Genomic DNA, 17,328 nt, shown 5'->3' with positions numbered 1-17,328 from the left:
GTATAAAAGTAGAAAGTAGAAAGATGTTTCTTGCATATTTCGTTGGGTATAATCATTTTCTTCGTCCCAAAAAAAAAGTGAAATCAGCAGCAGAACTCATATTATCATACTCAGCACTGTCATATTTGGGAGTTTTTTTGCTTAAAGTACATGCAGGAGGTTGTGACCTGGAGTGAAATATAGCCCAGCCCAGCACACCACCTGCTGGTGACCAGGAGCAGCAACGTAGCACTACTAGGTCTCCCTGCCTCGGCCCTGATAAGGTGAACGTGTGGGCCCATGCACAGAATGATGAGCCTGATAAACGCTCCCGCTCAGTGTGTGATCACACCAATCATCCTGTAAGCGGGTTACCACTGCTGCAGGCTGAAGTAAACATATTCACCCCCATGAGTTTCTCTTTGTTTACCCAAAGGGCTGCTGAGTGCGCAACATTGTAGATCAAATATTAAATCACTTCATACTTGAGAGCAAAGAGGGGCTTGAGGACATTTAATTCTTCACTGGTGTTTGCGTGAGAAACAACTTTTTTCTTTTTAAAATTTCCAAATCCTAAAAAACTGAAACAACTCCCAAAAACACAACCAAACTGAAAAGTGGACGGACTCTCGGATACATTCCCGACTTTATAAGGGAAAAGCAATCATCTTTAAAAAGATTGTTTCCAAAAAGCTAAATAAAGATTAAATGAAAATGACACCATAGTGTAAAATGTATGGAGGGCAACAGCTGCAGCAGGCTGTGAGGTGAAGGAGGACGGGGTCGGGGGGGGGGGAGCCACGTGTTGTTTTCGTTATTGCCGTGACGATGCATTCTGCATTTTTTAAACTGCTACCGCCCCCCTTCCCCCCTTGTCTTTCCCTTTCTCCACACTTCTTGTCCCAAGTAAACAGAATCAAACACAACAATTACATTTACTGCTTTGCCCGATGGCTTGCACATGCAAACACATCGAGGTCGATTAAAACCTGTTCTGTTCCTGAGAGGATTTAGGTTGTATGTGAGGAGGCTGAAGCGTTTGTTATTTCTTGGACAGAGTCTGCAGATAGCATGGGACTACATAGAATGTCGGTCTGAGAGACATTTACAGGTCAAACCACTCACGTACTGACAGCACCTGAGCCTCTCTGCTGGTAGTAATTGTCCACAATCCAGAAAACAAAATTGCATGTCATTTGACAGAAGAGTACGGTGCGTTTATGAATCAGTTACATGGATTTGGCAGATATTCTGGGTGAAGAAGCAAAAAGAATACTTGTGATTTCAACATTTTATTCTTTCATAACAACAGAAGCATATTTCTGTACCATTTTGTTTAGATTTTTTTATGTGGTTTTATTTAAATGTATACATAGTTTAGTTACTTTTTATATACATATCAAATATCTTATAAACATATTTAAAACATATTATCAGAGTTATTTGGGGTATTGTCAGTGGCTTTAAGTGATTCTATCATTTCTTATTTGTTTTGGTATTTGTTAACCAGCTGCTTTACAGAATCAGTTGATCAAATTATTAATGAACGGTTAATAGAAATACCAAACATTTGCTTTTTACAGATTCTTTTTTTTTAATATTTTTGCTTTCTTTTCTGCATCCCTTCATCATTATCAAGTTAATGTTTTTTTGTTGTTGTTTTTTCAAGCTGGTCTGAGAAAGGTAGCAGTCAGAAAATAGTAATTTCAGCTCTGGTAACAAATTACATGTTTAATATTTCATACGAAGTAATACATACAATAAAATGTTGTTAATTGCTTAGATGAGTTTCCTTTTTGTGGTCACAGAGAATGATTTAGGCTGAAATGTGGGCTAGCTATCAACAGGAAACCTGCAGAATGCACCTTAAACCATAGTGCACACACACACATCAGTTGCAGCAGCATTGAGACCAACTGCAACAATTAATTTCCACTTATTTGTGTATTCTGCAAACACAGGAACAATACTAATTACTCTTATCTGAGACTCCATGACTAGCGTCCATTCATACGGTATTCACCTGTTCAACTAGACTGGGGAGTCAAACCAAGTAAACCGTTTACAAAAAATCTAATGAAACATTAACCGCTGTCTACAGTTTATTTACTCAGCTACCTGACCTATATTCTCTGCCTGTCTCCTCCACACGGAGGGAAATTGACACATCACAGCGTTATGTCCTGAACAAAACAGCAATCAGTAAACCAGTTGTGTTTATTTGGACTCAGCAATAATTGATTTGTGTTTAATGTTAGGATTAGATTATCTGGCAGACGTATCTGGACGAGCCAGTGTCGACTTCTCTCCCGGGTTTGGATGCAACACATTTGGCCCAGGTGGCTTTATTTTGCAAACTGCAGCGACTACAAGACACGGTGGCTACCAGCTGGCACGTAAAGAGCAAATCAGCAGTTTTGTACCACGTTGTTCAGACTAGAGAGTGAACTTTTACATCAACCAGCTGCAATGCATGCTGATGTACAGTTACTATGTATATCACAGCAAAGCTACAGTGATGGATGATATCTTACAATAATGTTACACAGATACAGTAGTAGACAAAATAAAATACAAAAATTACAACAAGGTCAGCACAAATTATATATAAAATGCCCCAATTTTGTAGACATGAAGGCACTGTTCTCCATTTACAAATAGCCAACAGTTTATATCTAGTCAGTTTTGGGTTGGCTCTCTTCCCTGAACAAGCACTATTAAATGCTTTTATTTTGCTAATGTATATCTAACAAGGTCAGCGTTTAAAAATGAACAACATTGTATATGCAAAACATTATGTTGTTAGAAGCAACCTCACCAGCAGCTGTAATTCACCTGGGTTTAACTCATAAATATAGATAAACCCAGAGAATATTAACCATACAGGGGTTTATAACACCATCCACTGACCTCGGATCAGATGCTGTCGCTTCCTGAAGTACGTGATCTTGGAGCTGTAGTCGTTATAGACAGAGTTCATGCCACGGTTCTCCAGCCAGTGGGCTGTGGCCACCCCTCTCCCCTGCACCTTCATTGACTGCACCCTGGTGTCCCTCCGGAGCTCCAGGACCACCTGGCCGGACACCACCTCCCCTCCGGTGAACGCTGCATCAGCTGGACCATCCAGCTGCAGCTTGAAAGACTTAATGGAGTTCAACGCCATCCCTGAAAGTGAAGATAGTTCAGCAGTTTGACAAGGCTGAGAAACTAACAAATACTCATGGTGTACATAAATGTTTGTACAGGTGTGTGTGTGTGTGTGGTTTCCAGGTGCTGTACAAAACACAAATAGCCAAAACCAGCTGGAGACATAAAGCATTTAGGGCTCCTGTGGACACCAGGGGACCACAGACCAAGCACATTATACATGTGAAGTCCTTTGTTCATTTTTAAATAATAGCATGTAATGTTTTGTGACTGATTTTAAATGAGCACTTTCCATAAAACGGAACATATTGATCATTTTTTGCTATTTTCTTTCAGGGATGTTCTGTTTACGGTGGGGTTGGGTGGTTCTGCTCAGAGTCCCAGACATGCCAGAGCCAGACCCTTCAAGTAGCTACTGCTGTGTAGACTGCTAATTGTTTTTAAACACGTTTTAGAAATGTGCAATATTATAATATATCAAATTGTTACAGTTGTCTATTTGGTTGTGATGTTGAACTAAGTAAGTTAACTAACTAACTAAATAACAAAATGGTTTCTAGAGTATTACAGTTTATAATAACCTCTTCAATCGGCAGACACAATTGATCACGTCACCAATACATAAGGAAAATAAAAACATTTCCCAATTATTGTAACAAATTCCGTATGACAGCATATAAGGTAAAAAGGCTGAAAATCTACTTTCAGTCAACAATATGTAAATAATATTGTAATAATAACTGACATTATGATTCTTAGTTCTGTGACAACTATTAATTGTAATCATGTTTGCATTTTCGGTGTGTTATTTATACAGTCTATGGATTATTATGAATGTTTCTAAACGGATGAAAGCGGCCAATCAGCGTTGAGAGCCGTGACCACGTTTTATGAATACAGTCGTGAGCGTCGAGCTGACGTTTAAATGTCTTTTAAAAAACTCACCGGCAGGTCTGAGGAGACGTAGTGGTCCTCTCAAAAGACGAGGTTTGCAGTGCGGAAAAAGCCAGACAGCGGCGAGCGCTCACTCCGTCTGGTTGTTCAATTAAAGCACAGCTTTTATAAACGAGACACGTTTCAACGCCCAGAAACACAGCAGCTCTCTGTTTCACACCAATGATGAAGAGCACGCGCGGGTCACGTCCGCCCACTTTAACACTGAGGAGAGAGAGCTCGCTGAGAGGAGGGGGACTTCTCGGAATGACTGCACGGTACAACGAGGGGATTTTTGCCGGCTATGCCTTTCACATTTAAAGCGTGTTTACCTTATTTCACACATATATACAGTCTATGATGTCACCCCTTCTTTTTTAATATCGTTTACGTGTAGATCTGTGTGTGAGCAGAATATCAAAAAAAGTGCGCCACTGAAGAAATATGTTGTCGAAAGTACGGATATAAAGACGAATTTGATCGTCGGCTTTTATTTTGAAGGCAGTGCGTCTTTTTCAGTTAAAAACGGTTAAATCATATTTTCTCCTTCTCTATTGTAAAAAAACAGAAATAAAGAAATAAAGTACAGAATATACAACTAGTCTGTGATGAGATACTTGAAAAATGCCTAAGAAAAATATATTTTTTTAAAAATGTGGACTGATATAAAATACATTTTAAAGGACATCTGAACAACCTTAATAAAACATGGTGCCTCTGTTTTGTTTTTTTGATAATTTGCCTCAGCATTTAAAGTATCTTACATGATCACTATGTCTCGTTTATGACATTATATCAGTTGTCTTTGCAAAACGTTTTCATTTGCATACTTTTTCAGGAGTAAACCAATTAAAAATAACATTTCATATGGCGAAAAAATCAAAACACTGGAGAATTCAGTAAGAGATAAACATCCTTTCAGGCATTTCTTATCAGATGTTATCACTGTAATATGCTACAGTGCTCATTTAGATAATAATTCTGCATGACTTGTGGTCAAATGTTTATTGTACAAATACGCAAGGTCATAAGTGTGATCCAGAAACAATCTGCTCAGCCATTAGTGTTTTTAAATGACCGGGTGCACAAAACATGAAATACGTACACTATTGTGTTTTTTTCATAAATGCCATAGTCTTAAATTAACATATCTGGCTGAAAATGAATCTGTATTTGGCACGATTCTTGGTAGAACAGGCAAAATCAAACAGGAGCTGTCTAGTCTATTCTGGAGTTTAATGTCCTTACACCTTGGACCTGAGCTTGTTGGCCAGATGGCATTCCCGCCCATACCTGGACTTCTGCCTTTCACCAGGTTGATGAACTCCAGATTCAGTTTGCCTGCCAAATTTTTTTCATCAGCAGAGCCTGCATCTTAGGTTGTGTTATTCCTACAACAGCATAGATTGTTTTTACAGAGTTTTGTGGTCAATCATGCTTGAAGGAGGGGATGAGAATCTTTCTGCGCCACAGACGCTAACCTTCGTAGCAGTTTGCATTGACAGTGTAAACAGGGCGGAAGCAGGACAGTCAAGTCCGAGGCTACTTCCCGTCCTGGCCTAAATATGACAGGGGAGTCTGAGGTTTATGTTTAAACCACCTAACTGCTAAAGCTGAACTTGCACACTGCTTCAATATTTCACACTCTGATGGCCCCTGTACTGTTCTTGCTAAATAGTTATTCATTTATCAGCAAAATAAGATGATCCTTATGCAGTTCAGTGAAAAACACAACACAGGGATGATTTGACAGAGTGGCTTTAGTTGATGAGTGCTTGAAATTTAAAGGTGTTATAAGTTCTAATGAGCTAAAATAGGATCAGAGTTAAAGTTCTTCATGTGAATAGAATATAACAACACTACACCTCTTTTGTTGGGGTTGGTAAAGAGAATTCTGGGAAATGTAGGAAAATGACTTGAAATGACTAATTTTCACATCTCTGTCACTCCTTGTTTCTCATTGGAATTCTCAATTGACTTTGAGGCCCAACAACCAGTCACATGATGAGGCCTAATGTAACCAATACTATGATTTCTTTGCATATTATTAAGAAAAGTTCATGGTGAGAAAACTTTGAGCACAACTTAGTCTTTGTAGTGTTACATTATGGGTGACCTTCAATGTTAAACTGCATATTGTTTGTTAGTGTGTTGTAGTTTGTACAACAACAGCAGCAGTTTGTAAGTATGTGCCCATTTGAAAAGGATTGAGTTATTGAGATTATTCCGATTAACTGACAAAAAGTCTCAGCTACGTTTTCAGAAACACAAACTCAGAGGGAAAAAATCCAGAGCATGTCAAATATGTGGAATATGCTCCATATTCAAAACATATTTGACTTTATATCTTTTATCAGGAGTTGAGCAAGAACACAAGAGAAAGTGAGCCAGTGTTTGTTCTCAGTCACTTTATGACAAAATGAGTGCAGAACTGGCTGTTACCAGGACGCTGCAAGATCAGAGGTTTGGCTGTCTTCCCTGTGGGTGGTGCTGAAGTGCTGATGAACCAGAGGAAACCTGCTGTTGCTCTATGATTAACAGAAAAAGAGGCAGACAACATTATATTATTATACAAAGTTATGCTAAGTGATGAGAAATACCAGCCAAAATAAGCTCTGTGGCCAACAAAAGTTTATGATACTTACAAGATAATCTTTATAAATGAACACCACTCTCATGAGTTTTGAAGTTTAAATGCAATCGCCAGAAGTAAAAAGCTAACGTTAGATGAAAACGAACTACATCACAAAGCTAAAGGTTGACTAGTGTTCGGCATGATGACGTTTTGTAGTCTCATTTAGCCGCCTTTTTTTAGACACGTAAAAGCTTAAAAATTCACGAGTGGGATTATTATTGACGTCTTTCATATCGTAAAACAAAACGTTTAAATATGTTTTTTTTTTTTTTAAATGAACCCATTGACTTTGAGATGAGGGAAATGGAAGTGCAAAAATTACTAATTTCCAGGATTTAGGACTCATTCCTGCAGCACTTAATGCCATTACCATATTATTATTTTCAACTAGCTACTACTATGACAACAACTACCACTGCTGCTACTGCTACTATTACAATTACACAGGGGAGTTCATTTTGGGATCTCTCACCCTCTGCTACAGACAAGGTGTCTGTCGGCGGGTCTTCAAAGGGAGAATCAGTCTCGGTGGTTCTGGGGTTCAACTTGTGTTCTGCCAAACAGATTAAACACAGTTAATGTCTACATGTATCTCTCTTCAAACACACAAACACAATCGATCCATCACCTGGTCCACTCATGTTGCTGGACAGCTGGACAGCTGGTCTGGCCTGCTCTCCGTCCTGTTTGCAGTAGTGTTCTTTGGCCGTGGTTGAGTAGTACAGGTTCGACAGACAGGGTGAGCCGAACTGTACATGGCTCTTGGTCATCAGGTCAGCCCCGGGCAAACACACTGAACACTCTGAGTGGTTCTGCTCGGAGGATCATAAATTAAACTAAAGTTAAAAATGTTCACTTTTATGTTTAAAGCAATATATGTACCAATACTATTATAAATACAGAAACAAATAACTGTGCAGAAGATCTCTTATCTCACATCAGGGAAGGAGATTCTGCTGGTGGTGAACGTCATCCTCTCTTTGTTGCGCTTCTTATCAGTGTCCCCCTTGGCCAAGGAACTTAAATTACGGTCCACTTTGATCAAAACAACTGGATCTGCATGGATATAAACCAAATCCAGGCAGGATAACTAAGATGGATTAATAAAGTAGCCTTTCATTTGTAGCTCAATATTGTGTCATCTTAGTTTTAATGGTTTAGAATGTACTTAAGACACATTTACAAATAGTGAAAATGTAAGAGCATTGTACAGTCACACACAGCCTTCACCTAATGAACACTGTTCCTTACTGTTAGCACAAAACATTATCTGCTTTTAACCGTTTCCTCACATATAGTAAACATTACGAATGTGAGATCAAATGAATTAAAAAAAGGATTCTAGTTTTGTTCTTTGCCCATTTGGGGACCTATTAGTATTTGAAGGCTCAAAGCAGCTTGTGTCGTTACTTAATGCAATCAAGACGTCTTCGCCATTGGGAAATTAAAGTAATAGATCTGAATCGTCGGTTTGCAAGAATGAAAACTGATGGGAAAAAAATGTTATTAACACAGAAATCACTCACCCATCTTGCGGTAGCAAAACTCTTCTCTGGTTATTGTTGACCATGAGTTCTTAAAGTCATGTTCGAGGTTGAGCTTCAAACGCTCCGTCACCACAGGTTGCCTGTATCAAAAAAACATATCAGATAATGCTTCTATTATATTTGTGTGGGGATAAACTCAACACCAGTTAACGTCAGCTTTAAAAGACTGACAATTCTAATTCTGAAATTCTGAAAAAGTTGTTTTTTGAGGCTTTTGATTCAATTTTAGCATGCAAGATGCCTCCAACCTCTGGCATCACATCAAATCATGCAGTAAAACCAAGAGAGGTCTGAACATAGATCTGAAGGATGACACCAGGCCCTATAGCCATTGTTTTTTCTACAGTTTGACGACTGTTTGTAGAGGATGTGAACTGAGTGATGTGACGGGAGTTTTTCCAGTGAGGCAGAACGGCTGCAGACCTGCAGGCAGCGGGCCAGCTGAATGATTCAGCGTGGGTTGTCCCTCTCTCTACAATCTTCACAGGATCACCCAGAACCACTGAGCAGTGCTGAAGAAAGACAAGGTGAATAACAGTCACGATTTGAGCTAATAACACCCATTTCATGGAAAGCATAAAAAGGTCAATACCCTTGTCCCGCTTGGGTCTACTCCAAGCTGACAGTGCTGGTACTCCAGGTCATAGTGTATCTTCCCTTAGCATGCACACAGCTGTGTGCTGAGTGTTCAAAACCTCAGTCTGCCTTCTGGTTTGACCTCAGTCTGTCTCTGAAGTCAGAGTAAATGGCAATTATATACTCAAGCACAGAACTTGAGTAAATCAAGAGCTTTTGGTGCAGTTTTCAGCCTCAGAGGTGATGATGTTTTTTAAATAAAGATGCGCTAATGTGTCTGCAGCTCAGCTCAGGCAGGATTCTGCATTACATCTGATCTCAAGCAGAAGTTGAAATGGCTTCCAGTGCTGAGTAGACTGGACACTATTTGGGAGAATTCATCTTTTTCACTTCTAAAATGAACATATAAGTCGTATGGCAACAGTTTCCCTCTAGAGTCTGCAGGTTTTCATTCAAGCCATGGAGTGTCTGGTTGGATTAAAAACCTAAAAAACCTTCTTTGATCATGATTGCTCAACATCTACTGCTGTGTTACCTGTTCCACAGGTTTAGCCGCTGTGCCCCATGCTCCCTGGAAGGTGGTGTTGTAGTGGGAGACGTAACTGGGACAGCTCCCGTCCCATTTTAATGAGGGAAAACCCTCTACAGAGAAAAAAAATTACATTCTGCTGAACCGCCACACAGATTCAAGTCGATGATGTTGTTATTTATGGCTTAGCACTGAATGAACCTTTTTTTTCTAGAAATGCAGATATAATCAGAATGAAATTTAATTGTCACTAACCTAGATCTTTAGGCCTGGTTCTTACAACAGGACAGTGGCGGTGTGGGGTGAAGGAGGCTTCGTAGGTGCTTTCTGGGAGTTTTACCAAATGCAGGATCTTCTTGTTGGCTTCTGTTTGTCGTATGGGAGTGGGAGGGGTCTGTAAGGGCTGGGGCCGTAATTTCTGGGACGGTGTGGTGAGGAAAGCCACCTCTCCAGGGTCTGTTTGCATCTTGAAGTTGGTATAAAGTACAGTCCAGCTGGGGTACGAGTGATCTGTGGCAATGGGTGATGGTGGTAGGACACTATCACCTCTAGCTACTCCTTGATCTACCTCAAGTCCTTGTGGTCCACCTGAACTGGGGTGGGCGCTCGAAAAGTCTCTGCCTTCTTGGAAGACAAGGACTGGAAGTCCTCCTGGAAACGTGTTAAAAATGCAACTGGATTGTTCCTGTCCAGAAACGGGATGTTAGTCAACGGGAGGAAGTCTTACAGGACGAGCTGGCATCAGGTTTTTTAAACCACTGCAGTTATATTGGATACCAGTGTCCCCCTTAAATTACTGTAACTGTTGGTTAAGCTATGCAGCAGGTGAAACATGCCACAATGCCTCACCATGGAAACCTCTCTGCGTTGGAACATGATGATGTTGATACTGTTGCTGCTGCCATGGTGTCCTGTTACCTGGCCACGTGCAATAAGTGGACTGGACACACACAAAATTAACATTTTATTCCACAACAAGACCACAAAAATAAATCCTCACACTTAAGTAATGACTTAAGTAAAATGACTTAAGTAAAATGTTCCTGTTTTTTAGACTGGCTTTGTTGATATATAACATTCACATTATGGAAATATTGTTATAGAAAATAAAGTAGGCTGCCCTCAGATTTTATGTAATTTGATTTAACATTTATTGAAACGACACTGTATTGCAAATTGACACATTATGCTGTTTTGTCCATCACACAACAGTAGATGTCAGTCAAACTTAATTTTAGAGCAGTCATGTCCAGCCACGTACACATACTGGACTGAATCCCGAACACACTATAAGGTTAGGCCCTTCAAATTCAACTAAACACCGTTTCTCAACCTTTAAGCTGTTTAACGAGACACTTATGCGTTGTTTTAAATAACTGTCAGCTTGTAAAGTGAATCATTCTGCTCGATTTCGCCTGCGTCTATTTTTGTAGAATACAATTTGGGAATATATATTCAAAAATCTAATAAGAATAGCAATATTTTTATATTTTTTTCTGGACCATTTGCTAAACGAAATGTGGCTAAATAAGTTATAATGTTTCCAAATAATACATTTGGTATCCGATTGTCAACATGCACTCGCATGATTTTATTCCCATAGAACGCTCAGCGAGGAAGTGACGTAGGTCAGCGTCAGCCTTTTCCGCTCTCTTTTCGTTGAGGTTCAGCTAGCGGCCGGGTGGGTACAAGTTTTGTCCAGCACTTATTTATCGATCTATAGTGACATTTGAGTGGTTGAATGCGATTAACACAATATATTAGTCGTCGTATATCGACAGCAAATGTGTACTGAGTGTTGTGGGTCCGGTTGGAAGGCAGAAAATAGAGAAAACTGTGACTAAGCGCCACGCTAACTGTGCGCATGTGGTGAGGCCTCGCGTCAAGTCCACTCTGCTGCTAACATTAGCTAACACATCGGTAGCTGCTGATCAAAAAATAGCGTAATCTTACTATTATAATAGTTTAAAAAAGTGAAGGCATTTGCCATTTTGTTGCTAATGAATGTGAATGACGGGTCTGTGTGTCGCTGACTTGGTGTGAAAGATGCGGATAGTTAGCCAGTTAGCTAACGTCATGTTGAACGACTAGACTCGGAGCTAACGTCAGTTTTCCCTCTATCGCAGCCTGCAAACATGCAGATCTTCGTGAAGACGTTGACGGGGAAGACCATCACCCTTGAGGTTGAGCCCAGCGACACTATCGAAAATGTCAAGGCAAAGATCCAGGACAAGGAAGGTGAGCAGTCACTTTTAACGTCCGTCTTAACGAGTCTTGGTAGTTTAACTAGACACTTGCCGCTACTGTTTGAGTTTACTAAAATGCCTTTGAAACCCCATTCTTATCTTCAGGTTTACTATTTTTGCAAAGTGTGGTAGAAAAATGTGTGTAAATTAAAGTATTAAGAAGTTTACTTACAGAATGCTAGTAGATTAAGTCTAAAGGTGTGACGTTACTCTGTTTCAGGCCCTGCATTCAGACCGTCATGCTACTTAATTTCATTTAAGGAACTTGGCATCGCTGCCTTTTGTTATTGAATGTTCATGATCAAATGTTGAATGCAGTTTGGTTGATGAGTGTTGTGTTTGCAGGAATTCCCCCTGATCAGCAGCGTCTGATCTTCGCTGGCAAACAGCTTGAGGATGGACGCACACTGTCTGACTACAACATCCAGAAAGGTAACAGTTAATAGTCACAGTAAACTTTAGACAAGCAATACGTTGGTCAAAACCCGAATCCCCAGAACTGTAAGCTCTTACAATGCACCTGGTTATTGTCAAATGCTCTGGTTGAGAAGGTTTTCTTTTGTGCCGATTGTGACTGAGATTGACATTTTTGAATTGCCCACCAGAATCCACTCTGCATCTGGTTCTGCGTCTGCGTGGTGGCATCATTGAGCCTTCTCTCAGACAGCTGGCCCAGAAATACAACTGTGACAAGATGATCTGCCGCAAGTAAGTCTTGAAAATCACCAAGCAGTCTATTCTTTAACTTAAAGTGTGTACAATACTGCTGTGATTTACTGTGAAGTAATGGCACCATAAGAAGTTAAAACAAAAGTTTCACCGAATTAAAGTAATTGGCTACATGGATGTAAGGTAAAATGGAAGTGTACTGTAATTTGGTAGCAGGGTGTTTTGGTTAAATTGCCTGTCTTTGGGCACACTTATTCTTAAATTTTTGAGCACCAGAAACATCTTTTTGCTGTTTAAATTTGGTTCAGGAGACGTTCTTATAGTTGTCCCCTGATCACTTGTTTTGCAGGTGCTATGCCCGTCTGCACCCCCGTGCTGTCAACTGCCGCAAGAAGAAGTGCGGACACACCAACAATCTTCGCCCCAAGAAGAAGCTGAAGTAGACATTTTGGCTGAATGGATTCTCTATGCCATTTTGTGTTCAAATAAATGTAAGAAAATGATCCTGTGTGACTTGTATTATTCAGTGGCAGGAGGAAATGGTGAATTGTTGGTTTAATTTGAATTAATGTGTGCAATACATGATTGAGGCTGTGCAGGTAATTTTAACTGCGAGGAGAAAGTAAGCAGACGAAATGAAACTGGTGCAATAAACTATAGTTACTGTTTGCCAAAGAAGACAAAAGATAATGAGAAGAAATTGGCAAGTAATTTATGTCAGAAGCCTGTTCACGGAGTTATCAGGGTAATTCAGTTAACCCGCTTCTTGCTCTCCAAAACGTGACTGGCACATTGCCGATTGGGAGTAGTCTCCACTTTCATTAGAATTTGGCAAAGACATTAGCACATGCTGGTTGTTTCAGCCTATATACACTATCACACGACCGAACTGCATCGTTAACGATACAGCCTAACACATTTCAAGTAGCTGGTAGTAGCAAAAATCCAAATGAAAAAAGGTACAGTCTGCCAACAAATGTTCATCACATCATTTTCAACACCTGGCCTTAATCATCTTATAGATTCAGTATCATACCTGCCACCTCCTGGCAACTGAAATATAATTTAAGGAAATATATTAAATTGTATGTGTAGGATGCAAACTGTAAGGATACTGAAGACAAAACAACCCTGAGTTTCTTGCCCTCCCATCACACAAAGACCACAGCCGTGACATTGCATGATTGAGTTTTAATGTTAAACAGTTCTATACAAATATATGGAACTTATTTCACAATGTCAAATACCATACAAACACCTGCTCTCTAATTCAGTTACTCTTGTGAAACGACAAAATAGACGCCTTGAACTGACCAACACCAATCCAGTTTTTTTTCTGTTTACCAATATTTCAATGAAACCAATGACTAAATGAGGTATTTTGAGTCTCACTAAAAGGTGAAATGTTAAGAAATCTGATTGAGATGAACTTCAGCATCATGAAGTTTATTCCAGTTGTGGCTTTCGCATGACAGTGGTGCATCTTTGGTACTGCATTCTCTTGTAACATGTTTAAAAAAGGCCTTATTCTAGTGTATTTAAGGAATCGACCCACATATTCAAAATCCACCTTATCATTTAGACTATTTAGGGACCTGTTGCTACGTATTGTTTCAATTAACGGCAATAAACAGAATATGTACATCACCAACAGGTCCCTAAATAGTCTCAAAAATAACGTGGATTTCTCCTCAAACCTGTTGAAAATACATAATACCGAAGATCGAAATTCACGTTCTATTAAAAATTACAAGACAACTGATCATATTGTGTACCTTAAACCCTTACATGTGGCGTTACACCCTTTTAAATTAGAGGACTGTCTCTTTTCTGTGTATACAGGAACCACTCTGTATTTACAGTTGTGCATTAATGATACACTGGAATAAGGCTGTTGTGAAGCAAAGTGTTTCTGACAACTGTGAGGAGCTCGTGCTAAGGAGCCGATGGCCTCCACATTGTCTTCATGCTCGATAAAAGGCTGGTAGCAATCGGTCATAATCTGGTGAAGCCAAAAAAAAACATTGTGGAAAAAACCCTTCTGTTAAAATGGATGGGTACAGACTTTGCAGAGGTCTCATCACTTACAAACTACTTATATTAACCATGAACAGGCATCTATGCTGGAAACATTATTGCTAATTCGGTGATGCTTGCATGTAGCAGTTAGTGTAGTAACTTGTCAGAATGATGAAATGTCAATCTTAAATTTACTGAAGGTACAATATAAACTATGTGACCAATAGCAACATTAACTGTCATTACTGTATTAGACTTGTTGGACTGTAGAGGTGATATTTTTCTGTATCATCTTGTAAGACAGAAGAACTTAAGCTATAATATAAATTGTGGTTATAAATACACCATCAGTTGAAAATGGTACTACCCATACAAAGTAATATTTGCAGGTAATACACGGTTTCTAGTACATTATCTGGTAGTTTGTCACAGCAGATTTTGTTATGACCTGCTTAAATCACATTTTGACATTTTAGTATGATTCTGGCAGTTACTGCATCATCGGCTAAAGATTGCACATTATTTGAACCTTTATTACTGTCGTATGAAGAAATCAACTCATCGGGGGGCGAGAAGCAAAGACCGATAGCTACTGTGCATCAGAAGGTCACATTTAAAAGCCAACAGGCATGTCAATTAAGTACCTATTAACTAAACTACTGCAGTTGTGCTTTTGAACTCTAGCAATCTCCGGTTGCACACTGCAAAATATTGTGCACACACACCCACACACACAGCTTCACATTCCTTGGTAGGTACAGGGCTTCTGCAGAGCTCATGCTGTGCTCTCATAGTGATCTATGCTCTGCGGCTCCACTGAGCCGCTCTAGGGTTATTATTACTATTATGGTAAATGATAGTGTTGAGCAACACAGAAAAAGTACATGAAGTAGAACTGGAACCTTTTGTGAACACTGACACATGTAAACAAAATCAAACTTGGCACAAACATAATCAAGTGCAATCTCAGGTTCAACTCAACAGGGGGAGAAAGTAGCGTCTCTGTCCACAGACCACAGTGACACATCTGGATCTTACCTTCAAATGCTGGTCTACCGGTCAAAGTGGCCTGGTGGAAGGGACAAACCTACCACCTGCAGCTTGAATTTAGCAGAAATTCAGCTGGTAGCCATCTTCGATTTCCCACCCTGACTGGGAGTAACCCATCGATGAACATGAATAATAGAATAAAGTGGTGAGAAAAGAGCAGTCCTCATAAAACATGAACAAAAAAACGGTTGTACGCTGAAGATCCTCAGAGGGCAGAATGGGAGCAAGTTGTTGCATCTCTGAGTTTGTTGATGTTCTGGCTGGTGTTAGACCAGCCCAGGCTGCTGATGGTGAACTGGAGCTGACTTTAATCTGAGTCTTTGCCTCAGTGTGTCCTTATACTGACCAAACTCCTACTGGGTGCATCTCCACAGTATTAAAGGAAGGGTGTCACATGAACATGAACTCAAGGTTGTTATTGTGTAAAAGCAGACATTTTACAGGTATAGCTAGTCTTCGTTTTTCCTAGTTGACTTTCTCACAGTGACTTCTGAGATCTACCAATAACAATTATGAGAGAATGCACATCTAAAAGGCTTATTCATACAGGACTATTATGTGTAGGCCTCCGGCTGTGTAATGTGTCAAAGTCTTTTGCCAAACTGCAGTGAACAAAACTGCCACTTTGTTTTTTCTGTGAACCAAATGTCCAGAATTATGATTAAATATTTATGTTTAGTATATGAGTAAAAAGTGTCCGTAAAACTTTATTTTACAACCGTCTGAAGTCCTGATGTGTGTCCTGCTGTTACAGGACTGCAGTTTTACTGTCCGTGCTCGCGGTTGAATGGTTGAGACCTCGAGCTCTGCAGGACAACAGGACAACGCTGGGCCATTTTCTTTTGATTCTTTTAGTTTTACTGCTACTATTGCTGCTTCTTAATTCAGTCAGAGAAAATGCTAATACAAAGGGATTGCCAGCTTTGTATTAAATAAATGTACATTACACAAAATAGACTATCCTTTCATGCTTGTTGGAAATGACTACTTTTGCAAAATAGCAACCTTAAAATCAGTTTGGTGGCTCTTTAAAACGGGCCTTTTTTTCATTATTTCAGTCCTTTTGAGACATCAGTTAAACTATCATAAACAATTGAGTCCATCACTGAAAAGACCAACAGCTTCTAGCAGCCACTACACAGCATTTTACATTGTAAACCACCTGGTAAAATTTTGACAAAATACACTGGATTACTATGGCCTCAAAAAGAGGAAGCGGGCGTTGTTCTTCCAGAGCAGATTGATCAAAAGCTTTCCGAGTGTTCAGTGATGGCAGACGGTAAACACAGTAAAAACCTGTTGCAAATATCACATCATCCTCTTCAGGGGCTGAAGGACATGCAGCTGCTGGGAACTATGATATGGAAAAACAAGTAGTAGCCAGTTAGATCACACTATCAACTGTTTATGATAAGCATACCAAGGTTGCAGTGTTAAAGTGACTTTTTTATTTTGCACATAACACCTTAAAGAGGTTTATGAAACCTGCCGTTTACCGGCACGGATCTTAAAAACAGAGATCCATGAAGGTAAACACCAGTGCGTTTTCTTACACACAAATCAAGGTCACATGGGTGGAACCAGTGCTGACTGTGGAGATGCAGCCCAACCACTGCTGTGGCTATTTGTCGATGAGTTTTGCCAGGCTCTGTCTCAAGTCGTTCAGGTCGCAGATTTTAACGTCAAGGACGTCGATGACGCGTCGGACCTCGCCCGCCGCCTGGTTCTGCTCCTCCTGGTTCGACGCCAGCGTCTTTTCAGCACTCTGGACCCGTTCCTCCAAGTCTCCGTTTTGTCTCTCCAGATCCTACGGACACATTAACTGTAAATAAAGTTCTCTCATCTGGATGTCTTTCTGGGTATTCTTTGCATGTGCTGGTGACCACATTGTATGCCGTCTTTGTACTTTTGTGACATAACATAAGCAACCTGTGCTTTTAAATGTGTATAATGAATTTGTTTGTGGAATAGCTTGCGGAGTAGTAATGTTAATCGCTC

At 39.9% G+C, this 17,328-nt stretch overlaps 2 protein-coding genes across 2 annotated transcripts in view; one reads left to right on the top strand and one right to left on the bottom strand.

The window, feature by feature from the left end:
• Positions 1–10,978: 10,978 nt before the first annotated feature.
• Positions 10,979–12,764, top strand: uba52 (ubiquitin A-52 residue ribosomal protein fusion product 1). Its single transcript, XM_079158609.1, has 5 exons — positions 10,979–11,027; positions 11,473–11,584; positions 11,938–12,024; positions 12,198–12,300; positions 12,611–12,764. Exons 2-5 carry the CDS (start codon positions 11,482–11,484, stop codon positions 12,702–12,704), a joined length of 387 nt encoding a protein of 128 aa, XP_079014735.1. The 5' UTR covers positions 10,979–11,027; positions 11,473–11,481; the 3' UTR covers positions 12,705–12,764.
• Positions 12,765–13,408: 644 nt separating this feature from the next.
• Positions 13,409–17,328, bottom strand: part of LOC306694666 (homer protein homolog 3-like) — a 42,587-nt gene continuing 38,667 nt past the window's right edge. Inside the window, exon 9 of the mRNA XM_079157600.1 lies at positions 13,409–17,137. Coding sequence (XP_079013726.1) covers positions 16,952–17,137 — 186 coding nt within the window. The 3' untranslated portion in view covers positions 13,409–16,951. The remainder of the gene's footprint in view (positions 17,138–17,328) is intronic.

Source organism: Pholis gunnellus (assembly GCF_910591455.1).
Source record: "Pholis gunnellus genome assembly, chromosome: 4".
Classification (NCBI taxonomy): domain Eukaryota; kingdom Metazoa; phylum Chordata; class Actinopteri; order Perciformes; family Pholidae; genus Pholis; species Pholis gunnellus.
Note: the sequence above shows the minus strand (reverse complement) of the source record. Positions and strands in the feature narration are given on the sequence as shown.